We start from the raw sequence: 22,733 nt of genomic DNA on the forward strand, positions 1-22,733 counted from the left end.
ATTATGGAGTCTAATGATGTGTACGAACTACGAAGCCAGGAGGATGTCGAGATTCAGGGACGGAATGAAGGAAATTAGCGAGTCGGTCTGTGTTACATTCGATGATGAGTTCGATGATGAGACAGGATTTTCATTGAATATGTCAGTTATAGAGTCAGTCATTCGAGGCTGCACCTTTGATGTGTTTCTGTTGCCAGGAATATGGGCATGTGGCTGCAGTGTGCAGAAGAGACTGGAAATGTGGAAGGTGTGGAAAAGAAAACTGTTTTGGGAAATGTGAAGAGGAGCAAGTGCCAGTTAAATGCGCACATTGTAATGGAAGCCATTATGCAGGGTCTGCAGAGTGCCCAAAAGGAAAGAAGCAAGTCAAGGTGAATAGGATCAGGAAAGAAAATAATATGACATATGCGGAAGCTGTGAAGAGTCTGGAAGGGAATGACAAGGACATGGTGCAAAAGGAATCCGAGGGAAAAAGAAATAAAGCTGGACAAGTCTGCTTCGATATTAAGAGGTTTCTTCGGTTTCTTGCATTCATCGCAATGGTGATAAACTATGTGGTGGAAATAGAAAGAAAATCTAATCTGAGAGAATAAAGATGGTGTTGGACTCGTTGGAGGCAGCTAGGCGATTCTTAGACATTGGTGAAATTACTGGGGAAGATCTGGATGACATACTGAGGGAGGAGTTTGCGCCGGCCCAGACATGTCTGAGGCATAAATGGACAATGGGGTGAAGGGGCTATATTGGGTGGGGCACTGTATTGCACTGATGCTGAAACTCAGCAGTTAATGTACAGTATAGGTGGGAACTTAATTCCACACTAGGTGGCGGTAATGCACCATTCAGGTTTGCCAACCGCCATGAAACCCGATAGAAGAAGAAGAAGTTTCCTGAGCTGATGCTAGAGCTGATGTCCCCCTTTATTTGTCCTAGATGTCCGGCTCCGTCTTTTTGGCAAATCTAGAACTTCCTGTTTGAGAGCTAGCAAATTTAAGACATCCGGTTGCTTTCAGAATAAAAGCGTCATTAATTAAATAATTATTACATTACATTATTAGTATTGGTATTATTATTACATTACAGTTATTGTGAAGACACACATTATGTTTCTGTGTAAAAATAAGTAATTAAATAACGTAAAAAAGTTATCTAAATGGATAAATGCCCAAGTCCATGCACTGGAGTGACCAAGTCCATTCACTGGAGTGCATGGACTTAATAAAGTGGATGCTGGACAAAAATCCCTTCTATGTATCGACTAGTGTGACATATGCACATGTCCGGGGAGACCTCCTCTACAACACCACACCGTCTGCTAAGCAGCAGAGGTGTAAAACAAATAATTGCATGCCATACAGCGAGGTCAGAGGTAAAAAAACATCCCATTTCCAGACTACAGTGGACTAAAGTGGACGCTGGACAAAAATCCCTGCTATGTTTCGACTAGTGTGACATACACACGCGTCCGGGGAGACCTCCTCTACAACACCACACTGTCCGCTAAGCAGCAGAGGTGTAAAACAAAAATTGGCACCAGGTCAGATGTCAAAAAACTTCAAAAAACTTCCCATTTCCAGACTACAGTGGACTAAAGTGGACACTGGACAAAAATCTCTGCTATGTTTCGACTAGTGTGACATATGCACGCGTCCGGGGAGACCTCCTCTACAACACCACACCCTCCGCTAAGCAGCAGAGGTGTAAAACAAAAATTGGCACCAGGTCAGAGGTAAAAACACTTCAAAAAACTTCCCATTTCCAGACTACAGTGGACTAAAGTGGACACTGGACAAAAATCTCTGCTATGTTTCGACTAGTGTGACATATGCACGCGTCCGGGGAGACCTCCTCTACAACACCACACCCTCCGCTAAGCAGCAGAGGTGTAAAACAAAAATTGGCACCAGGTCAGAGGTAAAAAAACTTCAAAAAACTTCCCATTTCCAGACTACAGTGGACTAAAGTGGACGCTGGACAAAAATCCCTGCTATGTTTCGACTAGTGTGACATACGCACGCGTCCGGGGAGACCTCCTCTACAACACCACACTGTCCGCTAAGCAGCAGAGGTGTAAAACAAAAATTGGCACCAGGTCAGAGGTAAAGAAACTTCCCATTTCCAGACTACAGTGGACTAAAGTGGACGCTGGACAAAAATCCCTGCTATGTTTCGACTAGTGTGACATACGCACGCGTCCGGGGAGACCTCCTCTACAACACCACACTGTCCGCTAAGCAGCAGAGGTGTAAAAAAAATAATTGCATGCCATACAGCGAGGTCAGAGGTAAAATAAAATCCCATTTCCAGACTACAGTGGACTAAAGTGGACGCTGGACAAAAATCCCTGCTATGTTTCGACTAGTGTGACATACACACGCGTCCAGGGAGACCTCCTCTACAACACCACACTGTCCGCTAAGCAGCAGAGGTGTAAAACAAAAATTGGCACCAGGTCAGATGTAAAATAACTTAAAAAAACTTCCCATTTCCAGACTACAGTGGACTAAAGTGGACACTGGACAAAAATCTCTGCTATGTTTCGACTAGTGTGACATATGCACGTGTCCGGGGAGACCTCCTCTACAACACCACACTGTCCGCTAAGCAGCAGAGGTGTAAAAAAATAATTGCATGCCATACAGCGAGGTCAGAGGTACACACGTGCGTATGTCACACTAGTCGAAACATAGCAGGGATTTTTGTCCAGCGTCCACTTTAGTCCACAGTCATTAAGACATGCGAATCCCTTGACTCCTTCAAAACCGCTCTCAAAGGGCACCTACGGACGGCTGCAATTCGAAACTGGCCCCTGTAAAATCGGAATCCCTCAAACACGGACGCAAGGACAACACAAGAGACGGTCGCGGCCACACAGCCAACTCAAGGTATGGCCACTGAGCCGACTTGGGGACCCAACGCAAGGACAACACAAGAGATGGTCACGGCCACACAGCCAACTCAAGGTACGGCCACGGAGCCGACTTGGGGACCCAACGCAGCTCCTCCAAGGAAAACAAACAAATGAACGGAGCTGAACGTGAATCCCCCCCACCGCCCACCCCTTTTTTTCCCTCACTGTATATTTGTTTCTTTTCCCTTTTTACCTCCTTTATGATGAATTCCTGTTCTGTCCTTTGTCTATATAGAAGTGTCTATTTGTACGTCTCTAAATGTTTTTGATGAATTGAACATTGTGGACCCTATTGGAAACAAGTGTAATGCTTAATTGGGTCGTCCACTCACAGTTAACAGCCTTTGTATTGAGTTTGTGCTTGAAATGTACTGTAATTCTGCAAACTGTTAATACATTTTTCAATCAATCAATCAATCTGTAGTCTGGAAATGGGAAGTTTTTTGACATTTTTGACCTGTGACCTGGTGCCAATTTTTGTTTTACACCTCTGCTGCTTAGCGGACAGTGTGGTGTTGTAGAGGAGGTCTCCCCGGACGCGTGCGTATGTCACACTAGTCGAAACATAGCAGGGATTTTTGTCCAGCGTCCACCTTAGTCCACTGTAGTCTGGAAATGGGAAGTTTTTTGACATTTTTGACCTGTGACCTGGTGCCAATTTTTGTTTTACACGTCTGCTGCTTAGCGGACAGTGTGGTGTTGTAGAGGAGGTCTCCCCGGACGCGTGCGTATGTCACACTAGTCGAAACATAGCAGGGATTTTTGTCCAGCGTCCACCTTAGTCCACTGTAGTCTGGAAATGGGAAGTTTTTTTTAAGTTTTTTGACCTGTGACCTGGTGCCAATTTTTGTTTTACAACTCTGCTACTTAGCGGACAGTGTGGTGTTGTAGAGGAGGTCTCCCCGGACGCGTGCGTATGTCACACTAGTCGAAACATAGCAGGGATTTTTGTCCAGCGTCCACTTTAGTCCACTGTAGTCTGGAAATGTGATTTTCTTTGAAGTGTTTTGACCTGTGACCTGGTGCCAATTTTTGTTTTACACCTCTGCTGCTTAGCGGACAGTGTGGTGTTGTAGAGGAGGTCTCCCCGGACGCGTGCGTATGTCACACTAGTCGAAACATAGCAGGGATTTTTGTCCAGGGTCCACTTTATAAAGTCCATGCTCTCCAGTGAATAGCATTTATCCATTTAGATAACTTTTTAATTACTTATCTTTACACAGAAACATTACTTATTACTTATTTTTACACAGAAACATAATGTGTGTCCTATAGCATCGTTTAAATGCTTAATTAATCGTTTTAATGTGCAAATTAATCTTTTTTTCAATACTCTAGAGGGTACTCTTATTTTGAAGAGATCGTCCCCCGGAAGTCTTATATTTGCTAGCTTAGATTTGCAAGAAAAACAGTGCCGCTAGGGGCTATTAGGCTATTAGCCAAAAACCACTGGCTGTTCGGTGTTCGCCAGACTGCTGATTCATATACAAAGAAAACTAAAACGTCGTCGTTAAGCAGCAGGAGGAGGACGTTTGTTAGCAGCACAATCAACTGAAAGAAACACAGCTACAGTTTACAGGTGAAAAGATGAACTGATTCATGTTGTGTTTTTCATCTATTTGTTTGTTATACATGTGATTATAAACAACCAGTAGTTACTAGCAGCAGTAATACATTGTTTGGCTAATTGACTGCACTGTGTGGTTACTTTATGAATACCAGGCCGCGCAGTTCCACCGGCTGTACGCCCGGGCCGAGTTGGTATATATACCTTTATTGAAAGGATAAGCCCTAGCCCAAGATTTAGACTCTCGTAGAGGTTTTTTTCGATTCTGACGAATCTCTCTCTCTCTGTCCGGATATTCGAGTCTAGTTTTTACGTTTGTTGTAACGGACCCACAATGGAGGGTTCCAATTGTCACAATGTGTTGTCCCTAAGGCTTTTATTTTGAAAGGCTTTCTGTCCAAATGTCAGGTCTCAGGCCTTATTTTGATTGTTTCCTGCACAAACTGGTACTGATTACACAGATCAAGATCACCTGTGTGGTGCTGACACCCAGTATGGGGCTAGAAGGAGGCATTAGCTCATAAAACTGTCACTTGCCCACCTCGCTGGTAGAGGAACAGATATTGCCAGATTTGCCACAAGAGAGGAATGGCAAACATGGAGAAGTTTATTTGAGGAAGGGAAGGACGGACGGACGGACGGTCAGACCGCAAAGGAAGGACGGATGGCCCAAACGAGCCCTGGAACAGAACAGTTTTGCACAAGCCACTTTAGCACCGAGCTGGAAAGGGGAAAAAGGTGATACTTTTATTGTTTGTCAATCTTGTATGAGGGATACTGGTAATTAGTCTTATTGTTGTATGTATTGTCTGAGGGTTATTTATTTCTATATTGCATGTTGATATGATGGATTAAATATTGTATAGTTTTGTGATGTATATGCTCATGGATGTTATGGAAAATGTATTATGCCTTTTGATTATGGAATGTTATATTGATATAGCCTATATGTTATGTCCTTTTTCCAGTTTCTACGTTGGGTTCTGAATAAAGAGAAACGTCAAACTCATCAGTCGGCTTTACCCAATTATTATCCAGCCGGTCCGCTATAGTAGAAACTTTACCCAAGGACTGCAACTCTTCACCACTCATCTACACTGGAGCTCAAACTATGCCATCAGGCCTGCAACACATCGGACAGTCAAATGAATCTGGTGAACGGTTACATTAACACAAACGCTACAACTGCATGACAGAACATTACACGGTCAGGAGACGGAACATATATGGACATATTGTATATAAGGGTTCTTGAATTTAATTTCAGTTAATGGTTTACATGCAAAGATTATGGTGTTTTACAGTGAGATTGTAATACAGTGATTTAAGGTCCATATTTGTTTTTGTGTTGCATTTATTTATGGTTATTATATTCAAGGTCTTACATTTTATTTGAAATCTAATCCAAAATGGCAGACATTAGCATGATGGTGAATGAGTCAGATGACAATGCAGGTCTAGAATTTGTTGATAATATGGTAAAAAGGCTTCTCTGCTTATATGACGAGTGGAAGGTCATTGTACGCACAGTAAGAACGCAGTTAAAGTCAAAGTCCAATGCTGAGAGCGACCTAGGAATTCTAATTGAAACACTGGTTAAGAGTAAAGAAGACATTTCGAGACTATATGATGAAATCAGAGAATACATCACACCTGATATTGGGATAAAACGACGAGTTGAGGCATGTAAATGTATTTCAGAGGACATTTTGAAAATAGAATACAAGAGGTTTCTAGAGGATGAATTTAATGGAATCTTAGTGCAAAAACGGTTTAAAGAACTGCTTGACTGTGAGCCTCACTCCTTTGGCCCTCCAACACAAATCAATTCCAGATATGGCTGTCATTCTACACCGGCTTTGGTGGTAGCCAGCCATGTGGAGGCAGCAGAGCTTGCTGCAAGGAAAGCAGAAGTAAAGAAACGGAAGGAGCAGATGAGCTGGACGGAGCAGTTTGAAGCTGGACGGATGGAGCAGATGACATGGACGGAGCAGTTTGAGCAGGAGCGGGAGCAGCAAAGGAAGCTCCAGGCTGCCGCACAGGAGCGGGAGCAGCAGAGGAAGCTCCAGGCTGCCGCACAGGAGCGGGAGCAGCAGAGGAAGCTCCAGGCTGTCGCACAGGAGCGGGAGCAGCAAAGGAAGCTCCAGGCTGCCGCACAGGAGCGGGAGCAGCAGAGGAAGCTCCAGGCTGCCGCACAGGAGCGGGAGCAGCAAAGGAAGCTCCAGGCTGCCGCACAGGAGCGGGAGCAGCAGAGGAAGCTCGAGGCTGCCGCACAGGAGCGGGAGCAGCAGAGGAAGCTCGAGGCTGCCGCACAGGAGCGGGAGCAGCAGAGGACGCTCCTGGCTGTCAGAGGAGCAACAAAAGGAGATCCACCACTGCCAGACACAACAGCTAGGTCGGGTGCTCCGGATCGCAAAGAGGAAAAGGGCATCGAGGAACAGCTGGAGGTGAATGAGGGAGTGGCAGCAGTGAATCCCAAAGACTCAGCCCAGCAGGGTGCAACGGCCGTAGCCTCAGATCCCAAGAGGCCAGGGGATTCAGTTGGCGCTGGTGTTCTGCAGGTCGGAGGGGCCGAGCCTCATGCCATCCCTCAGAATCAAGTTCAAGCTGAGGGCCAGGCCCCCAAAGCAGTGGCTGCCAAGGAAGACACCCTGACTGCTTTATTAGCGACACGAGCAGCTAGAGGAGCACCACTGCAACAAGGACGACGACAACCAGACGAAGAACGGGCATCCCTGCCCAAACAAACCAAAAGGAAACCAGCCAAGGCTGGAAGGTTCAAGGCCCAAGACACTATGCTCATCAGTCAATGCTCATCGGAAGTCAGTGCTGAGCATGTTCTCATTGGAGATGGAGTATTTAAGGTGGGAGGAAAGGTGGGAGACAGACTGCACAGCCCCTTCCTACATATTGTATTTAGAATTTTAAATGAGTATGGGGTCACGTAAATTGACAAAAAATCTTTGTGATTATGCCAAGTTTTTAAATCACTATGATTTTGGTGGGAGTGTAACGGACCCACAATGGAGGGTTCCAATTGTCACAATGTGTTGTCCCTAAGGCTTTTATTTTGAAAGGCTTTCTGTCCAAATGTCAGGTCTCAGGCCTTATTTTGATTGTTTCCTGCACAAACTGGTACTGATTACACAGATCAAGATCACCTGTGTGGTGCTGACACCCAGTATGGGGCTAGAAGGAGGCATTAGCTCATAAAACTGTCACTTGCCCACCTCGCTGGTAGAGGAACAGATATTGCCAGATTTGCCACAAGAGAGGAATGGCAAACATGGAGAAGTTTATTTGAGGAAGGGAAGGACGGACGGACGGACGGTCAGACCGCAAAGGAAGGACGGATGGCCCAAACGAGCCCTGGAACAGAACAGTTTTGCACAAGCCACTTTAGCACCGAGCTGGAAAGGGGAAAAAGGTGATACTTTTATTGTTTGTCAATCTTGTATGAGGGATACTGGTAATTAGTCTTATTGTTGTATGTATTGTCTGAGGGTTATTTATTTCTATATTGCATGTTGATATGATGGATTAAATATTGTATAGTTTTGTGATGTATATGCTCATGGATGTTATGGAAAATGTATTATGCCTTTTGATTATGGAATGTTATATTGATATAGCCTATATGTTATGTCCTTTTTCCAGTTTCTACGTTGGGTTCTGAATAAAGAGAAACGTCAAACTCATCAGTCGGCTTTACCCAATTATTATCCAGCCGGTCCGCTATAGTAGAAACTTTACCCAAGGACTGCAACTCTTCACCACTCATCTACACTGGAGCTCAAACTATGCCATCAGGCCTGCAACACATCGGACAGTCAAATGAATCTGGTGAACGGTTACATTAACACAAACGCTACAACTGCATGACAGAACATTACACGGTCAGGAGACGGAACATATATGGACATATTGTATATAAGGGTTCTTGAATTTAATTTCAGTTAATGGTTTACATGCAAAGATTATGGTGTTTTACAGTGAGATTGTAATACAGTGATTTAAGGTCCATATTTGTTTTTGTGTTGCATTTATTTATGGTTATTATATTCAAGGTCTTACATTTTATTTGAAATCTAATCCAAAATGGCAGACATTAGCATGATGGTGAATGAGTCAGATGACAATGCAGGTCTAGAATTTGTTGATAATATGGTAAAAAGGCTTCTCTGCTTATATGACGAGTGGAAGGTCATTGTACGCACAGTAAGAACGCAGTTAAAGTCAAAGTCCAATGCTGAGAGCGACCTAGGAATTCTAATTGAAACACTGGTTAAGAGTAAAGAAGACATTTCGAGACTATATGATGAAATCAGAGAATACATCACACCTGATATTGGGATAAAACGACGAGTTGAGGCATGTAAATGTATTTCAGAGGACATTTTGAAAATAGAATACAAGAGGTTTCTAGAGGATGAATTTAATGGAATCTTAGTGCAAAAACGGTTTAAAGAACTGCTTGACTGTGAGCCTCACTCCTTTGGCCCTCCAACACAAATCAATTCCAGATATGGCTGTCATTCTACACCGGCTTTGGTGGTAGCCAGCCATGTGGAGGCAGCAGAGCTTGCTGCAAGGAAAGCAGAAGTAAAGAAACGGAAGGAGCAGATGAGCTGGACGGAGCAGTTTGAAGCTGGACGGATGGAGCAGATGACATGGACGGAGCAGTTTGAGCAGGAGCGGGAGCAGCAAAGGAAGCTCCAGGCTGCCGCACAGGAGCGGGAGCAGCAGAGGAAGCTCCAGGCTGCCGCACAGGAGCGGGAGCAGCAGAGGAAGCTCCAGGCTGTCGCACAGGAGCGGGAGCAGCAAAGGAAGCTCCAGGCTGCCGCACAGGAGCGGGAGCAGCAGAGGAAGCTCCAGGCTGCCGCACAGGAGCGGGAGCAGCAAAGGAAGCTCCAGGCTGCCGCACAGGAGCGGGAGCAGCAGAGGAAGCTCGAGGCTGCCGCACAGGAGCGGGAGCAGCAGAGGAAGCTCGAGGCTGCCGCACAGGAGCGGGAGCAGCAGAGGACGCTCCTGGCTGTCAGAGGAGCAACAAAAGGAGATCCACCACTGCCAGACACAACAGCTAGGTCGGGTGCTCCGGATCGCAAAGAGGAAAAGGGCATCGAGGAACAGCTGGAGGTGAATGAGGGAGTGGCAGCAGTGAATCCCAAAGACTCAGCCCAGCAGGGTGCAACGGCCGTAGCCTCAGATCCCAAGAGGCCAGGGGATTCAGTTGGCGCTGGTGTTCTGCAGGTCGGAGGGGCCGAGCCTCATGCCATCCCTCAGAATCAAGTTCAAGCTGAGGGCCAGGCCCCCAAAGCAGTGGCTGCCAAGGAAGACACCCTGACTGCTTTATTAGCGACACGAGCAGCTAGAGGAGCACCACTGCAACAAGGACGACGACAACCAGACGAAGAACGGGCATCCCTGCCCAAACAAACCAAAAGGAAACCAGCCAAGGCTGGAAGGTTCAAGGCCCAAGACACTATGCTCATCAGTCAATGCTCATCGGAAGTCAGTGCTGAGCATGTTCTCATTGGAGATGGAGTATTTAAGGTGGGAGGAAAGGTGGGAGACAGACTGCACAGCCCCTTCCTACATATTGTATTTAGAATTTTAAATGAGTATGGGGTCACGTAAATTGACAAAAAATCTTTGTGATTATGCCAAGTTTTTAAATCACTATGATTTTGGTGGGAGTGTAACGGACCCACAATGGAGGGTTCCAATTGTCACAATGTGTTGTCCCTAAGGCTTTTATTTTGAAAGGCTTTCTGTCCAAATGTCAGGTCTCAGGCCTTATTTTGATTGTTTCCTGCACAAACTGGTACTGATTACACAGATCAAGATCACCTGTGTGGTGCTGACACCCAGTATGGGGCTAGAAGGAGGCATTAGCTCATAAAACTGTCACTTGCCCACCTCGCTGGTAGAGGAACAGATATTGCCAGATTTGCCACAAGAGAGGAATGGCAAACATGGAGAAGTTTATTTGAGGAAGGGAAGGACGGACGGACGGACGGTCAGACCGCAAAGGAAGGACGGATGGCCCAAACGAGCCCTGGAACAGAACAGTTTTGCACAAGCCACTTTAGCACCGAGCTGGAAAGGGGAAAAAGGTGATACTTTTATTGTTTGTCAATCTTGTATGAGGGATACTGGTAATTAGTCTTATTGTTGTATGTATTGTCTGAGGGTTATTTATTTCTATATTGCATGTTGATATGATGGATTAAATATTGTATAGTTTTGTGATGTATATGCTCATGGATGTTATGGAAAATGTATTATGCCTTTTGATTATGGAATGTTATATTGATATAGCCTATATGTTATGTCCTTTTTCCAGTTTCTACGTTGGGTTCTGAATAAAGAGAAACGTCAAACTCATCAGTCGGCTTTACCCAATTATTATCCAGCCGGTCCGCTACATTTGTGACTCAAAATCACTCACAAATGCAAAATCTAAGCTCCTGTATGTTTTGCCCCACTTGTCCGGTGGGTGTTCGGCAAACAATTACACCGCGTACGACCGTAGTTTTCAATAAAAAATGTATTTTAATCCACTCTGTCCATACTCTGTCTCGGAATCTGGCGGCCATCTTGGTTTTCTCTCCATTGTAAATGCGCAACAGAATCCTGGCCGCTAGGGGCGCGGCCAATGTTCTGTTGCGCATTTACGATGGAGGATTCCGAGACAGAGTATGGACGGAGTGGATTAAAATACCCTTTTTATTGAAAACTACGGTCGTACGCGGTGTAATTGTTTGCCGAACACCCACCGGACAAGTGGGGCAAAACATACAGGAGCTTAGATTTTGCATTTGTACAAGGTAAGAGTGATTTTGAGGCACAAACGTAAAAACTAGACTCGAATTTCCGGTGAAGAAGATTAACATGAAATCAGATCAACTTGAAACCGCGTCTCCGTCGTCCTAGTAACTGCAGATGTTCCATTGTGGTCCTACACGGACCCTACACTGCGTAGCTGTCCTCGTCAATACCAATTTAAACAAAACATACCAACCGATCTGATTCTCGTTTGGATTAAGAAGCGTCGGGGAGACGGACGGACACTCACATTGCGTTGTGGTTGCACACCCTTTGTTTAGCCTTGTGTTTTGTTGTTGTGTTGTGATTGTTGTTGAGAAACAGGAAGACACTCGCCTTCTTCCTGTGACTGTCTATGTACAACACTTCGTTTTATAAATGCAAGTTGCATTTACTCATAGTTGCATTATGCAACTATGAGTAAACATATGTGTCACATACATTAACTATGCAGCCCATGTAATGCGTCAATATAAACGCATCGATGAAAGAATAAATACATACCGTCTTATGATGAATTCCTGTTCTGTCTATAGAAGTGTCTATTTGTATGTCTCTAAATGTTTTGATGATTTGAACATGGTGGACCCTATTGGAAACAAGTGTAATGCTTAATTGGGTCGTCCACTCACAGTTAACAGCCTTTGTATTGAGTTTGTGCTTGAAATGTACTGTAATTCTGCAAACTGTTAATAAATTCTTCAATCAATCAATCAATCAATCAAACCGTAAATAAATGAACGTTTGTTTCTGACGGGGTTCGAACTTTGTCCTCCGTTTGTCGGCATAAAGTTCCCCAGTCATGGAGCGTAGGTCTACTACAGTGAGCCATTCTAGCCATGACATTTTGTAATCATAATCAAATCATAGGTTATAAAAACAGCCATCACAACTCAAAACGAACATGGGAACTAGATTAACTTGAAATCTCATTCATCACACCTTTTGATTGATTGATTGAAATATGTATTAACAGTTTGCAGAATTACAGTACATTTCAAGCACAAACTCAAGTGCAAATACAAAGACTGTTAACTGTGAGTGGACAACCCAATTAAGCATTACACTTTACAAGAGGGTCCACCTTGTTCAATTTATCAAAACATTTAGAGACGTACAAATAGACACTTCTATATATAGTCAAAGAACAGAACAGGAATTCATCATAAGGGAGGTAAAAAGGGAAAAGAAACATATACAGTAAGGGGAAAAAGGGGGTGGACAGGGGGGAGGATTCAGATTTTACGGAGGCCAGTTTCGAATTGCAGCCGTCCGTAGGTGCCCTTTGAGAGCGGTTTTGAAGGAGTCAAGGGATTTGCATGTCTTAATGACTGTTGGTAGGGCGTTCCACATTTTGGTGGCATAGGAGCGAAAATAATTTAGTCTTGTTTGTGCCGAATCTGGGTTGTACATGGTTCGTTGCACTTCCTCTGGTGTTATGGGTGTGGACTTCGTTAACATTAAGGAAGTATCTAGACAGGTACATGGGTATCTTAGTGGTGTATCGAATCTTGTGGACCAGACCCATTGCAAGATGCTGTACTCTGTCGTCGACCCTAAGCCATTCCAGCCTGTCAAAGTGGGCAGGGGTGAGGTGGGTTCGGGGGGTGAGGCCAAGTAGGAGCCTGACCAGTTTGTTTTGGGAAGTCTGGAGCCTAGTTTTAAGGGCCTTTGAGGTGCTGTGGTACCAGGAGGTGCATGCATAGTCAAAGAAACCTTGTACGAGGGCTCCTGTTAAGGTCTTCAAGGTGTTTTTGTTGACCAGTGAGGAGATCCTGTAAAGGAATCTTGTTCTTTGGTTGACTTTTTTGATTACGTTGGTGGCCATTTTATCACCGGAAAGATTAGCCTCCGATTTCCAAAACGGCTGTTTAATAGGCCTACAGATTTGTTTCTAACATCTCTCACCATCATCACCTATATAAGTTCACCTTATGGTAACTAATGTTATACAGGCCACATAGAAATAGTAAATATGATGCATGATAGGTTCAATTAACAATGGGGGGGTCCCTGGAACAACATATTTTCAGATGGGGGTCAGCGGCCAAATAGGCTACATATATTTTTGGGGGTCCTTGACATGAAAATGTTTGAGAACCACTGACATAGAAACATAAGATTTTCAGAAAACTGTCAGGATTTAGAAGACATTTGTAGAATCGTCCTCAGGTTAAAAGGACTCATCCATTTGGTTACACTCTTCGGAGCAACGTCATGACGTGTCCCGGGGAGCTAAAATGTTACACTGATATTAGCCCCATATGTGCCCTCTCCCTACGCTCATTCTGTAGCTCCGAGATGAGGTCACACACAGGGCCCCTCCCACATCTTTCAGAAACGGCGCATGTTTCCACAAGGAACGATTCTTACCCTTTTCTAAACAATGAATCGAAAACGTGAAGGGTTTACACTAATTCAAACTTAGCAACGTCCAAGAAAATCCGAGTTTAAACGGTTACGAGCGTTACAGCGGTTGGTTTAGTCAGCCGCTTCCATGTTCATCAAGGGATTTGTGCGTGTGAGCGTGCATGTCGAGTGAACTGAAGTCAGTTGGAAATTTTCGACCAGGGGAGGCGCCGGGGAGGCGCTAAAGCTTTTCAACTTCCTTGAAAAACATGCTAAACAACCGCTAGACGCTCGTGTAACCGTTTAAAGTTGGATTTTCTTCGACGTTGCTAAGTGTGAATTAGTGTAAACCCTTTCTACCGCTTCACGTTTTCGATTCATTGTTTAGAAAAGGGTAAGAATCGTTCCTTGTGGAAACATGCACCGTTTCTGAACGGGGTGGGAGGGGCCCTGTGTGTGACCTCATCTCGGAGCTATAGAATGAGCGTAGGGAGAGGGCACATATGGGGCTACACTGATATAGACAAAGACAAATCTTACACCTTTTCCCTATAAGTGTATTTATATATATTTTTAGTGGTGCAACCACTCCCTTACGGAGCTGTGTGTGTGGGTGGGTGGCTGGGTTAAAGTGTATATATGATGATTTCGGGTGTGCCAGTACAGTACAGTACAGTACAGTACAGTACAGTACAGTACAGTACACAGTAGAGGGACCCCCACAACCGTTTCAAACGCGGGGTGGAACCCACAAGCAAGGCTTTCCTTGCTAGCTTGATGGTAGCAGCCCCTCGTCAGAGGCCGGCCGGGGAAATTCCCGCAAGGACTGGCAGGTAGGACATGGGAGTGGGCTTCAGGCAGCCAGTTATGGTTCGGAGAGAGTTGTTAAATACTGTGTCCACCTTTTTGACATGTGGGCTCCTACACCAGACTGGGGCACAGTATTCAGCTGCAGAGAAGACCAGGGCTTGGTTGAAAATCCAATTTGCCCTCACGTCTTCAAGGTGTTGGTTGAATGGAGTTCTCTCCAAGCGCACCCAGAGGTATTTTGGGGCTTGTTTGGAACTCAAGGCGCTTGACCCACACTTCATGACCATTGGTGAGAGTAGGAACGAAGATTGCTCGGTAGACAGGTTCCACCAGAATCGGAACCGGATGTAGAATTAACTTGTGACAGACCCCTGACACACTCGGAGAAGACATTGTCTTACTGCGATTTAGACTTGACGTAGATCTACGTCATCGGCGGTGAATGTGTTTAAGTGATCTTCTTCCTATCTGTTGTGTTCTATAAGGTTACTGAATGTAACCACTGTTCTATGAAATACTGTATGTATGTAAGGTTACTGAATGAGAACTAAAAGGTATTTTATTTCTACAGATCGCCACAGGGAGAGATCTACTGGATCAACACATGGCCTCCAAAGAGGAACCGAGAGAGGTGGACCAGAGATGTGGACTGATTGATGCAAGGATGAGACCTGTAGTGACGTTGTACAGGATAGGTATGTAATGGTGATGCGCGGGTCAGGTGATGCGTGCCCTGGGAGCCAACTTGCCCCGCCAAACAAATGAATCAACATCCCGCCTGCCCTGCAAAAACAAAAAGTACCCTACCGACCGGCTTTTCAACACACACACAAGTCCTCCATCAAGTGACATGATTGCGTCCTTTCTCAATTTAGTGAGTCTATATGCTGCCAATACAGACGCTCTATCATCTCCGGTGTTTTGGTCTGTCTCAGTGGTTCCGTTTTTTTTTCCTAGCATAGCTGCGTTTTTTACGGCTTGTGATTGGTTGTTTGTCAGTGGAGTAGGGAGCGCTGGTCTGTGTTTTGGACCGCACACAAGTGGTATGCCTAACCTCACAAAACTATGCCTAAACCTAACCTTAACCTAACCTCACAATAACTACCGTATTTAAAAAAAAAGTAGTCTGGAGTTGTAGGGAAAATCGTAAAAAAGTAGTCCATGGTTGTTACGGGATTTTAACTCGTGAGGTGTGGCTTCAAAGTCGAGGGACTTCGAGGGAGTCCACTAGACCAGCGAGGCAGCTGTCAGAAGTGGGTTTCTTGTTTGTAATAGAAGGTGAAGCTCCGCCCACACGGGTGGTGCTTTCCTTACTCCTACTACTAACCCTACTAGTAGTAGCCCGGCGGCGTAAAACAAACGCAGCTATCCTAGGGAAAAAATCACACCTGTGTGAAGTGAGCGGTGCAACTGTAGTGTGTGGGGGAACCCGGGGGCAACATCCAGATCCCCAAACAATCTTTGAATATATTCTTTCAGAGCGAACGTTTTGAACTCAAATCTTTGCTTCTGGGGGGGGGGGGGGGGGGGGGTCCCTGGAACCACATATTTTCAGATGGGTGTCCGCGGCCAAATACAGATAATTCCGGGGGTCCTTGACATGAAAAAGGTTGAGAACCACTGACATAGAAACATTGTTTTTTCTGAAAACTGTCATGATTTAGAAGGCATTTGTAGAATCGTCCTCAGGTCTAAATGGAAAGTCCTTACTTGTTCACTTGTTTTCAGACCGGTGTGTGGAGTCCAGACCGCTGGTGAAGATGAACTCTCCAGACTCAGCCAGGGACGTTTCTATTAAACAGGAGGAACCTGAAGACATTTCTATTAAACAGGAACCTGAAGACATTTCTATTAAACAGGAACCTGAAGACCACCCACACCTCAGTAAGTTTCATGTGCTCTTCCTTTCTGTTTCTGTAGGGCTGCCACAATGTCTGATTTTCAGTTTCACTGTACAATAACGACGGCAAAAAAATACTAGGACACTCATAATATAGTCGCTTGTGTAATTTCAAACCATATTGGATTCTGCGCAAATGGAATCATGGATTTTCTGATTTGTCATACTTTCCATAAAATATATAGTTTTCCTAATCTCCTGAAATGTTAACGCACATTCATATTTTGGTCAAACCCATTTACAGATGTACAGAGCAAAGCCATGAAACTGTTCTACATAGATTGTTAAGCTACCATTGGTCCACATTTAAAGCTTTCATTGTCAGAAGTGCTTCTGTTTCATAACATCATGCAATGAGTGGCATGATGAATTTACTCCCAAATCAGAGCTCAGGTGTGAAGTAATTTATTTTTAAATTGTTTGAGAATTTCATGATTCAAATGTAATATTTGCTGTGACAATTTACAATTACAATTTAGGCATTTAGCAGACGCTCTTAATCCAGAGCGACTTACATTAAGCAATAACAAAAGCATGGCATACGTCACATATATAAAAAGTAGTTAATATTAATCGTGTAAACTAAGAACGTAACAGTGGAGTATCTATGTAAACTATACATACTATACTATATTATATATTATACATGTGTACTATAAAGTGCTATGACTACATAAAATGCAATTCTAGTGCTGTCTACGTAACAAGCTATAAGTCTGTTTAAAATACTATCTAAGTCTACATAAAGTGCTATCTAAGGCCAGTGGAACTCCCTTTTGCTTAATTAAATGTATTACTACTATTTTTTTTATTTTTTTGTATTTAAAAACCGCTCAAATCAGCTCAAATCTTGCTAAAACATTCAGAAGTGTAATCTAATCTGTTGTTGGTAACGGTTTAGTCAATCTTATCTTGGTAAGTAATACAGTAGTCATTTTGTACATGGAACATGGAAGAAGAATGGATTTACATTTTAGGAATCCAGTGTTGACCATCATGTTATTTTTCTGCTCCTAGACATCATGCACATGGTTGTGTGTAAAGAGGAGGTTTCCCCTAAACAGGAGAGGAGCCCCAGTCTGCTCCAGGAGAAACCAGTGCCTCCACACATTAAATTAGAACAGGAGGAGCTACTACAAAGACCAGAGGAACCTGTCGGGTCAACGTTGACATTACTAGCAGTGAAAGGTGAAGAAGACGATGAAGACATCTCTTCGCACCGCTCTGAAGTTGAAGTCGAGCGTGAATCCGACACTGAAGTCACTGAAGACAGTGATGATTGGGCGGAGACAACTGGAGGTCAGTCATTGTTAAACACAGGCACAGGAACTACATGTGCGGGGAACACTGGCAGTTGGCATAATGACTAAAAAAAATAGAAAGATGAATAAAAATAAATATTAACGGGGAAGCCGTAGGACTGCCAAACACGATGATGGAAGCTTTTCGAATTATCTGTACTCACCATTTTTATCCTGCCTCTCCCCTTCGCTCCCTGCTCTCACACTCCGACCATCTTTGTCTTTCTGTATCTCTCTCTCTCTCTCTCTCTCTGTCAGGTGACCAGCGTGTCCACACCGGAGAAAAACCTTTCCAGTGTAAAGATTGTAACAAGAGTTTCAGCAAGTCATATCAGCTGAGGAGACACCGGCGTGTCCACACTGGAGAAAAACCTTTCCAGTGTAAACATTGTGACAAGAGTTTTGGTCAGTCAGGTCACAGGATTACACACCAGCGTGTTCACACTGGAGAAAAACCTTTCCAGTGTAAACATTGTGACAAGAGTTTCAGTTGGTCAGGTATCCTGAAGACACACCAGTGTGTCCACACTGGAGAAAAACCTTTCCAGTGTAAACATTGTGACAAGAGTTTCAGTCGGTCAGGTATCCTGAAGACACACCAGCGTGTTCACACTGGAGAAAAACCTTTCCAGTGTAAACATTGTGACAAGAGTTTCAGTCGGTCAGGTATCCTGAAGACACACCAGTGTGTCCACACTGGAGAAAAACCTTTCCACTGTAAACACTGTGACAAGAGTTTTCCTGCATCGTCTTCCCTGACAAGACACCAGCGTTTGCATACCGCCGAAAAACCTTTCCAATGTAAACATTGCGGCAAGAGTTTTAGAAGTCCATATAAACTGAAAAGACACCAGGTTATCCACACCGGAGAAAAAGCATTCCAATGTATACATTGTGACAAGAGTTTCAGTCGGTTAGATCAGCTGAAGAATCACCACCCCGTCCACACTGGAGAAAAAGCTTTCCACTGTGAACTCTGTGGCAAGAGTTTTACTACATCGTCTTACCTGAAAACACACCAGCGTGTGCATACCGGAGAAAAACCTTTCCAGTGTAAACATTGTGACAAGAGTTTCGGTCGGTCAGGTGAACTGCATAAACACCAGCGTGTGCATTCTGGAGAAAAACCTTTCCAATGTAAGCATTGTGATAAGAGTTTCGGTAGGTCAGGTGGTCTGAAAGCACACCAGCTTATCCATACGGGAGAAAAACCTTTCCAATGTAAACATTGTGATAAGAGTTTCAGTAGGTCATATGGTTTGAAAACACACCAGGTTATCCATACTGGAGAAAAACCATTCCAGTGTAAACATTGTGACAAGAGATTCGGTCAGTCAGGTGACCTGATTATACACCAGCGTATTCACACTGGAGAAAAACCTTTCCAGTGTGAACATTGTTACAAGAGTTTTACCTCATCGTCTGACTTGAAAATACACCGGCGTGTGCATTCTGGAGAAAAACCTTTCCAATGTATACATTGTGGCAAGAGTTTCAGTCTGTTAAATAACCTGAAGAAACACCACGCCGTCCACACTGGAGAAAAAGCTTTCCACTGTGAACTCTGTGGCAAGAGTTTTACCTCATCGTCTGACTTGAGAATACACCAGCGTGTGCATTCTGGAGAAAAACCTTTCCAATGTAAACATTGTGATAAGAGTTTCAGTCGGTCAGCTGGCCTGAAGAGACACCAGTATGTCCACAGTGAAGAAAAACCTTTCCAATGTAAACATTGTGATAAGAGTTTCCGTCTATCAGGCACCCTGAAGAGACACCAGTATGTCCACAGTGAAGAAAAACCTTTCCAATGTAAACATTGTGATAAGAGTTTTTGTAAGTCATATCAGCTCAAGCGACACCGGCTTAGCCACACTGGATAAAATACTTTCCAATGTACACAATTGTGACAAGAGTTTCAATGTATCAAGTAATCTGAAAGTTACACCTTTGTGTCCACATTTCTCACAGGACAAAACAAAAACAGTGTCGCACTATTCATTCATTATTGTGTTGCCTAAAATCATTACCCTCTGCTCTTAAACACTGCAGCCCCCTTTAGCTATCCTCGTGTGCTGTTCAAAGTAGCCCTTTGCTAATATTGAGCACCACTGATACAGAATATATATCAGTATACTCAGTGGTGCTCAATATTTCATGTCCCCCTGAATTATGTGTATTTGGCCACGGACCCCCATCTGAAAATATGTTGTTCCAGAGACCCCCCCAGAAGCAAATGAGTTAAAAACGTTCGCTCTGAAAGAATATATATAAAGATTTGCGCCACATTTTCACGATTTTCCAAAAAATAGCAGACCAGCTTGTAGATCTGCTATTTTTCAACAGCTAAAGCATAACATACTGTAATGCTTAAAACACCAAAAGGGGTTCCCGCCCAGAATGGGTTAAAGAGACAGGCAGACTGGCCGCTCTGCAAGTATAAAGCTATTGACGGTCGTGTTATTATTGCGTCAACAATATCGGTGAAAGTTATTTTGAGATCGGATCGATACCGATACGGCATAAATACGCCAATTAATTTGTGCACCTTTTAGTTTCCAGTATAATGGGAGGATCAAATTAAATGGCTGTATGATCGTAGGGAGGTCGATAGACAAGGAAAATATATTGGATTATTATACTGCTTCTGTCATTAGAGGCCTCCATGCTCCAGCTCTTTTGTTTTCTTCTCATTATAAACCCTTAAAACATATTAACAAACCATTTATGTTGACTTTATTATAAGTTTTTTGCTAGAGGATGCCATTACAGGCATGTATTGCTAATTAAGTTGCTGTTTTTTTTAAAATATAATTTTACTGTTTTGTTGTTTTATTTGAATGTAATCTGTGCAGACCACAGAAAATCCACTGAATGTCCAAAGTTCAGGGTTTTTTTTGGGTGCAATTGAGGTCAGAAAAAATAGAATAATAATCGTCACTAGACCTTTAACAATAATTATCATGACAAACATCTGGACTGGATCAATTGTGACAATTTTATTAAAACAAAACAAAAAAAAGTGTTTGGGCCAATGTTATCCTCTCCTCTAAGATTTTGCACTTTTAAGTCTGGATAAGATCATGCCTGATGAAGGTCGAAAGGTTGCATATTGTGGACATAAAATAAAAGGTTCTCCTTCTCCTAAAAGTCTGGATAAGCGCCTCCACTGAATACCTAAACTGTAAGTAAGTGTTGAAGTGTTCCTTCAAGCAGGGTTCTCACGGTCATGACATTACTAGAAATACTTTGAAATTAAACATTTTCCAGTCCTGGAAAAGGTTTTGGAATTCATCAATGTTCCTGGAAAAATATTTTACTACTTGTTTTTGCCTATTGATTTTGTTAATAAACAAAAACTTTTCTAAAACATGTATTACGCGAAATATGTAACATAAGTACTTTTTTTGCCAAACGGGCTGCATGATTGCAAAGTTGATTTTTTTTAAATTAAAAATAAAACATTTTCCTTAGTTTTCCTGATGTGATAATGATAACCTGTCAGTATCAACTTTTGTTGTGTTCGTTTATGTGCTAAAAGAGTGACTTTGACAGCCGTTGACCCGTTACAATGGAAGTCAATGAGAGCCTATTTTTATTTCTAATATTTACTAGGGCGGGAACCCCTTTTGGTGTTAGCATTATGTTATGCTTTAGCTATTGAAAAATAGCAGATCTACAAGCTCATAGCGCTCCACCGAGTGGCGTGCTACGAGCTAGTAGGTCTGCTATTTTTGAAAAATCGAAGAACCACTGACATAGAAACATAGCTTTTTCAGAAAACTGTCAGGATGTAGAAGACATCTTTAGAATCTGATCTCAGGTCAAAATGGGCTAGAAATACTTTGAAATTAAACATTTTCCAGTCCTGGAAAAGGTTTTGGAATTCATCAATGTTCCTGGAAAAATATTTTACTACTCATTGTTTTTGCCTATTAATTTTGTTAATAAACAAAAACTTTTCTAAAACATGTATTACGCGAAATATGTAACATAAGTACTTTTTTTGCCAAACGGGCTGCATGATTGCAAAGTTGATTTTTTTTAAATCAACTTTGCAACTTTGCTCCACTCGGTAGCGCGCCACCGAGTGGCGCGCTACGAGCTTGTAGGTCTGCTATTTTTGAAAAATCGAAGAACGACTGACATAGAAACATAGCTTTTTCAGAAAACTGTCAGGATGTAGAAGACATTTTTAGGTCAAAATGGGTTAAACTGCACAACGGAGTGAAATAATTCATGGAATAACCCTAACCCTCATAACAAGGTACAGTGGTGTGTGCCTGTGGTGTTGTAGAGGAGGTCTCCCCGAACGCGTGCCTATGTCACACTAGTTGAAACATGGCAACGGTTTTTGTCCAGCGTCCACTTTATTCTGGAAATGGAACATTTTTACCTCTGATCTCACTAGATGGCATGCCCTTTTTTTGGTACACCTTTTTGCTGCTTAGCGGAGGGTGTGGTGTTGTAGAGCGCGACTCGTTGTGAGCTTGTAGATCGGCTATTTTCAGCAAGTGTAAAATCAGTCATTACGACAACATCAAGGCCTGCAAAACACATTTTAGTCTAAATCAACTGTAGAATTAGTCGACTAAAATCTTATGACATTCAAATTAAAATGTTCTGCCAAAAACAACACTGCCTCTGAACTTTTTTTTTACACATCTGCTTCTTAGCGGAGGGTGTGGTGTTGTAGAGGAGGTCTTCCCGAACGCGTGCATATGTCACACTAGTTGAAACATAGCACCGATTTTTGTCCAGCGTCCAATTTGTAAAGGCCATGCACTCCAGTGAATAGCATTCATCCATTTAGATAACCTTTTTATAATGTTATGTTATTTCATTACTTATTTTTATACAGAAACATAATGTATGTCTTATAGCATCGTTTAATTCTTGATCTTAATTTATAGTTTTAATGAATCGTTTTTCAATACTTTAGGGGGTACTCTTATTTTGAAGAGATCGTCCACCGGTAGCTATTTGGCTATTTGCTAGCTTAGATGGCTCCGTCTTTTTCGCAAATCTAGAACTTCCTGTTTGAGAGCTAGCAAATTTAAAACATCCGGT

The 22,733-nt window shown here is 43.2% G+C and overlaps 1 protein-coding gene and 3 long non-coding RNA genes across 4 annotated transcripts; all 4 read left to right on the top strand.

Moving 5' to 3' along the window:
- Positions 1-4,350: 4,350 nt before the first annotated feature.
- On the top strand, positions 4,351-21,188 carry LOC306922572 (uncharacterized protein). Its single transcript, XM_079500261.1, has 5 exons — positions 4,351-4,490; positions 15,037-15,160; positions 16,194-16,349; positions 17,383-17,664; positions 17,925-21,188. Exons 2-5 carry the CDS (start codon positions 15,070-15,072, stop codon positions 19,544-19,546), a joined length of 2,151 nt encoding a protein of 716 aa, XP_079356387.1. The 5' UTR covers positions 4,351-4,490; positions 15,037-15,069; the 3' UTR covers positions 19,547-21,188.
- LOC306921465 lies at positions 4,807-5,487 on the top strand. Its single transcript, XR_013789771.1, has 2 exons — positions 4,807-5,216; positions 5,447-5,487. It is a non-coding gene; the product is annotated as an uncharacterized lncRNA (long non-coding RNA).
- Positions 6,754-8,176, top strand: LOC306922017. The gene is made up of 2 exons (XR_013789873.1): positions 6,754-7,905; positions 8,136-8,176. It is a non-coding gene; the product is annotated as an uncharacterized lncRNA (long non-coding RNA).
- LOC306921814 lies at positions 9,443-10,865 on the top strand. The gene is made up of 2 exons (XR_013789840.1): positions 9,443-10,594; positions 10,825-10,865. It is a non-coding gene; the product is annotated as an uncharacterized lncRNA (long non-coding RNA).
- Positions 21,189-22,733: the final 1,545 nt, after the last annotated feature.

This window comes from Electrona antarctica (assembly GCF_951216825.1).
Source record: "Electrona antarctica genome assembly, chromosome: 4".
In the NCBI taxonomy this organism is placed as follows: domain Eukaryota; kingdom Metazoa; phylum Chordata; class Actinopteri; order Myctophiformes; family Myctophidae; genus Electrona; species Electrona antarctica.

Coding starts and splice junctions, on each gene's coding strand:
- LOC306922572 (XM_079500261.1), top strand. CDS start 15,070: ATGGCCTCCAAAGAGGAACCGAGAGAGGTGGACCAGAGATGTGGACTG. Junction 15,161..16,193: donor AGTGACGTTGTACAGGATAG/GTATGTAATGGT, acceptor ACTTGTTTTCAG/ACCGGTGTGTGGAGTCCAGA. Junction 17,665..17,924: donor TTGGGCGGAGACAACTGGAG/GTCAGTCATTGT, acceptor TCTCTCTGTCAG/GTGACCAGCGTGTCCACACC.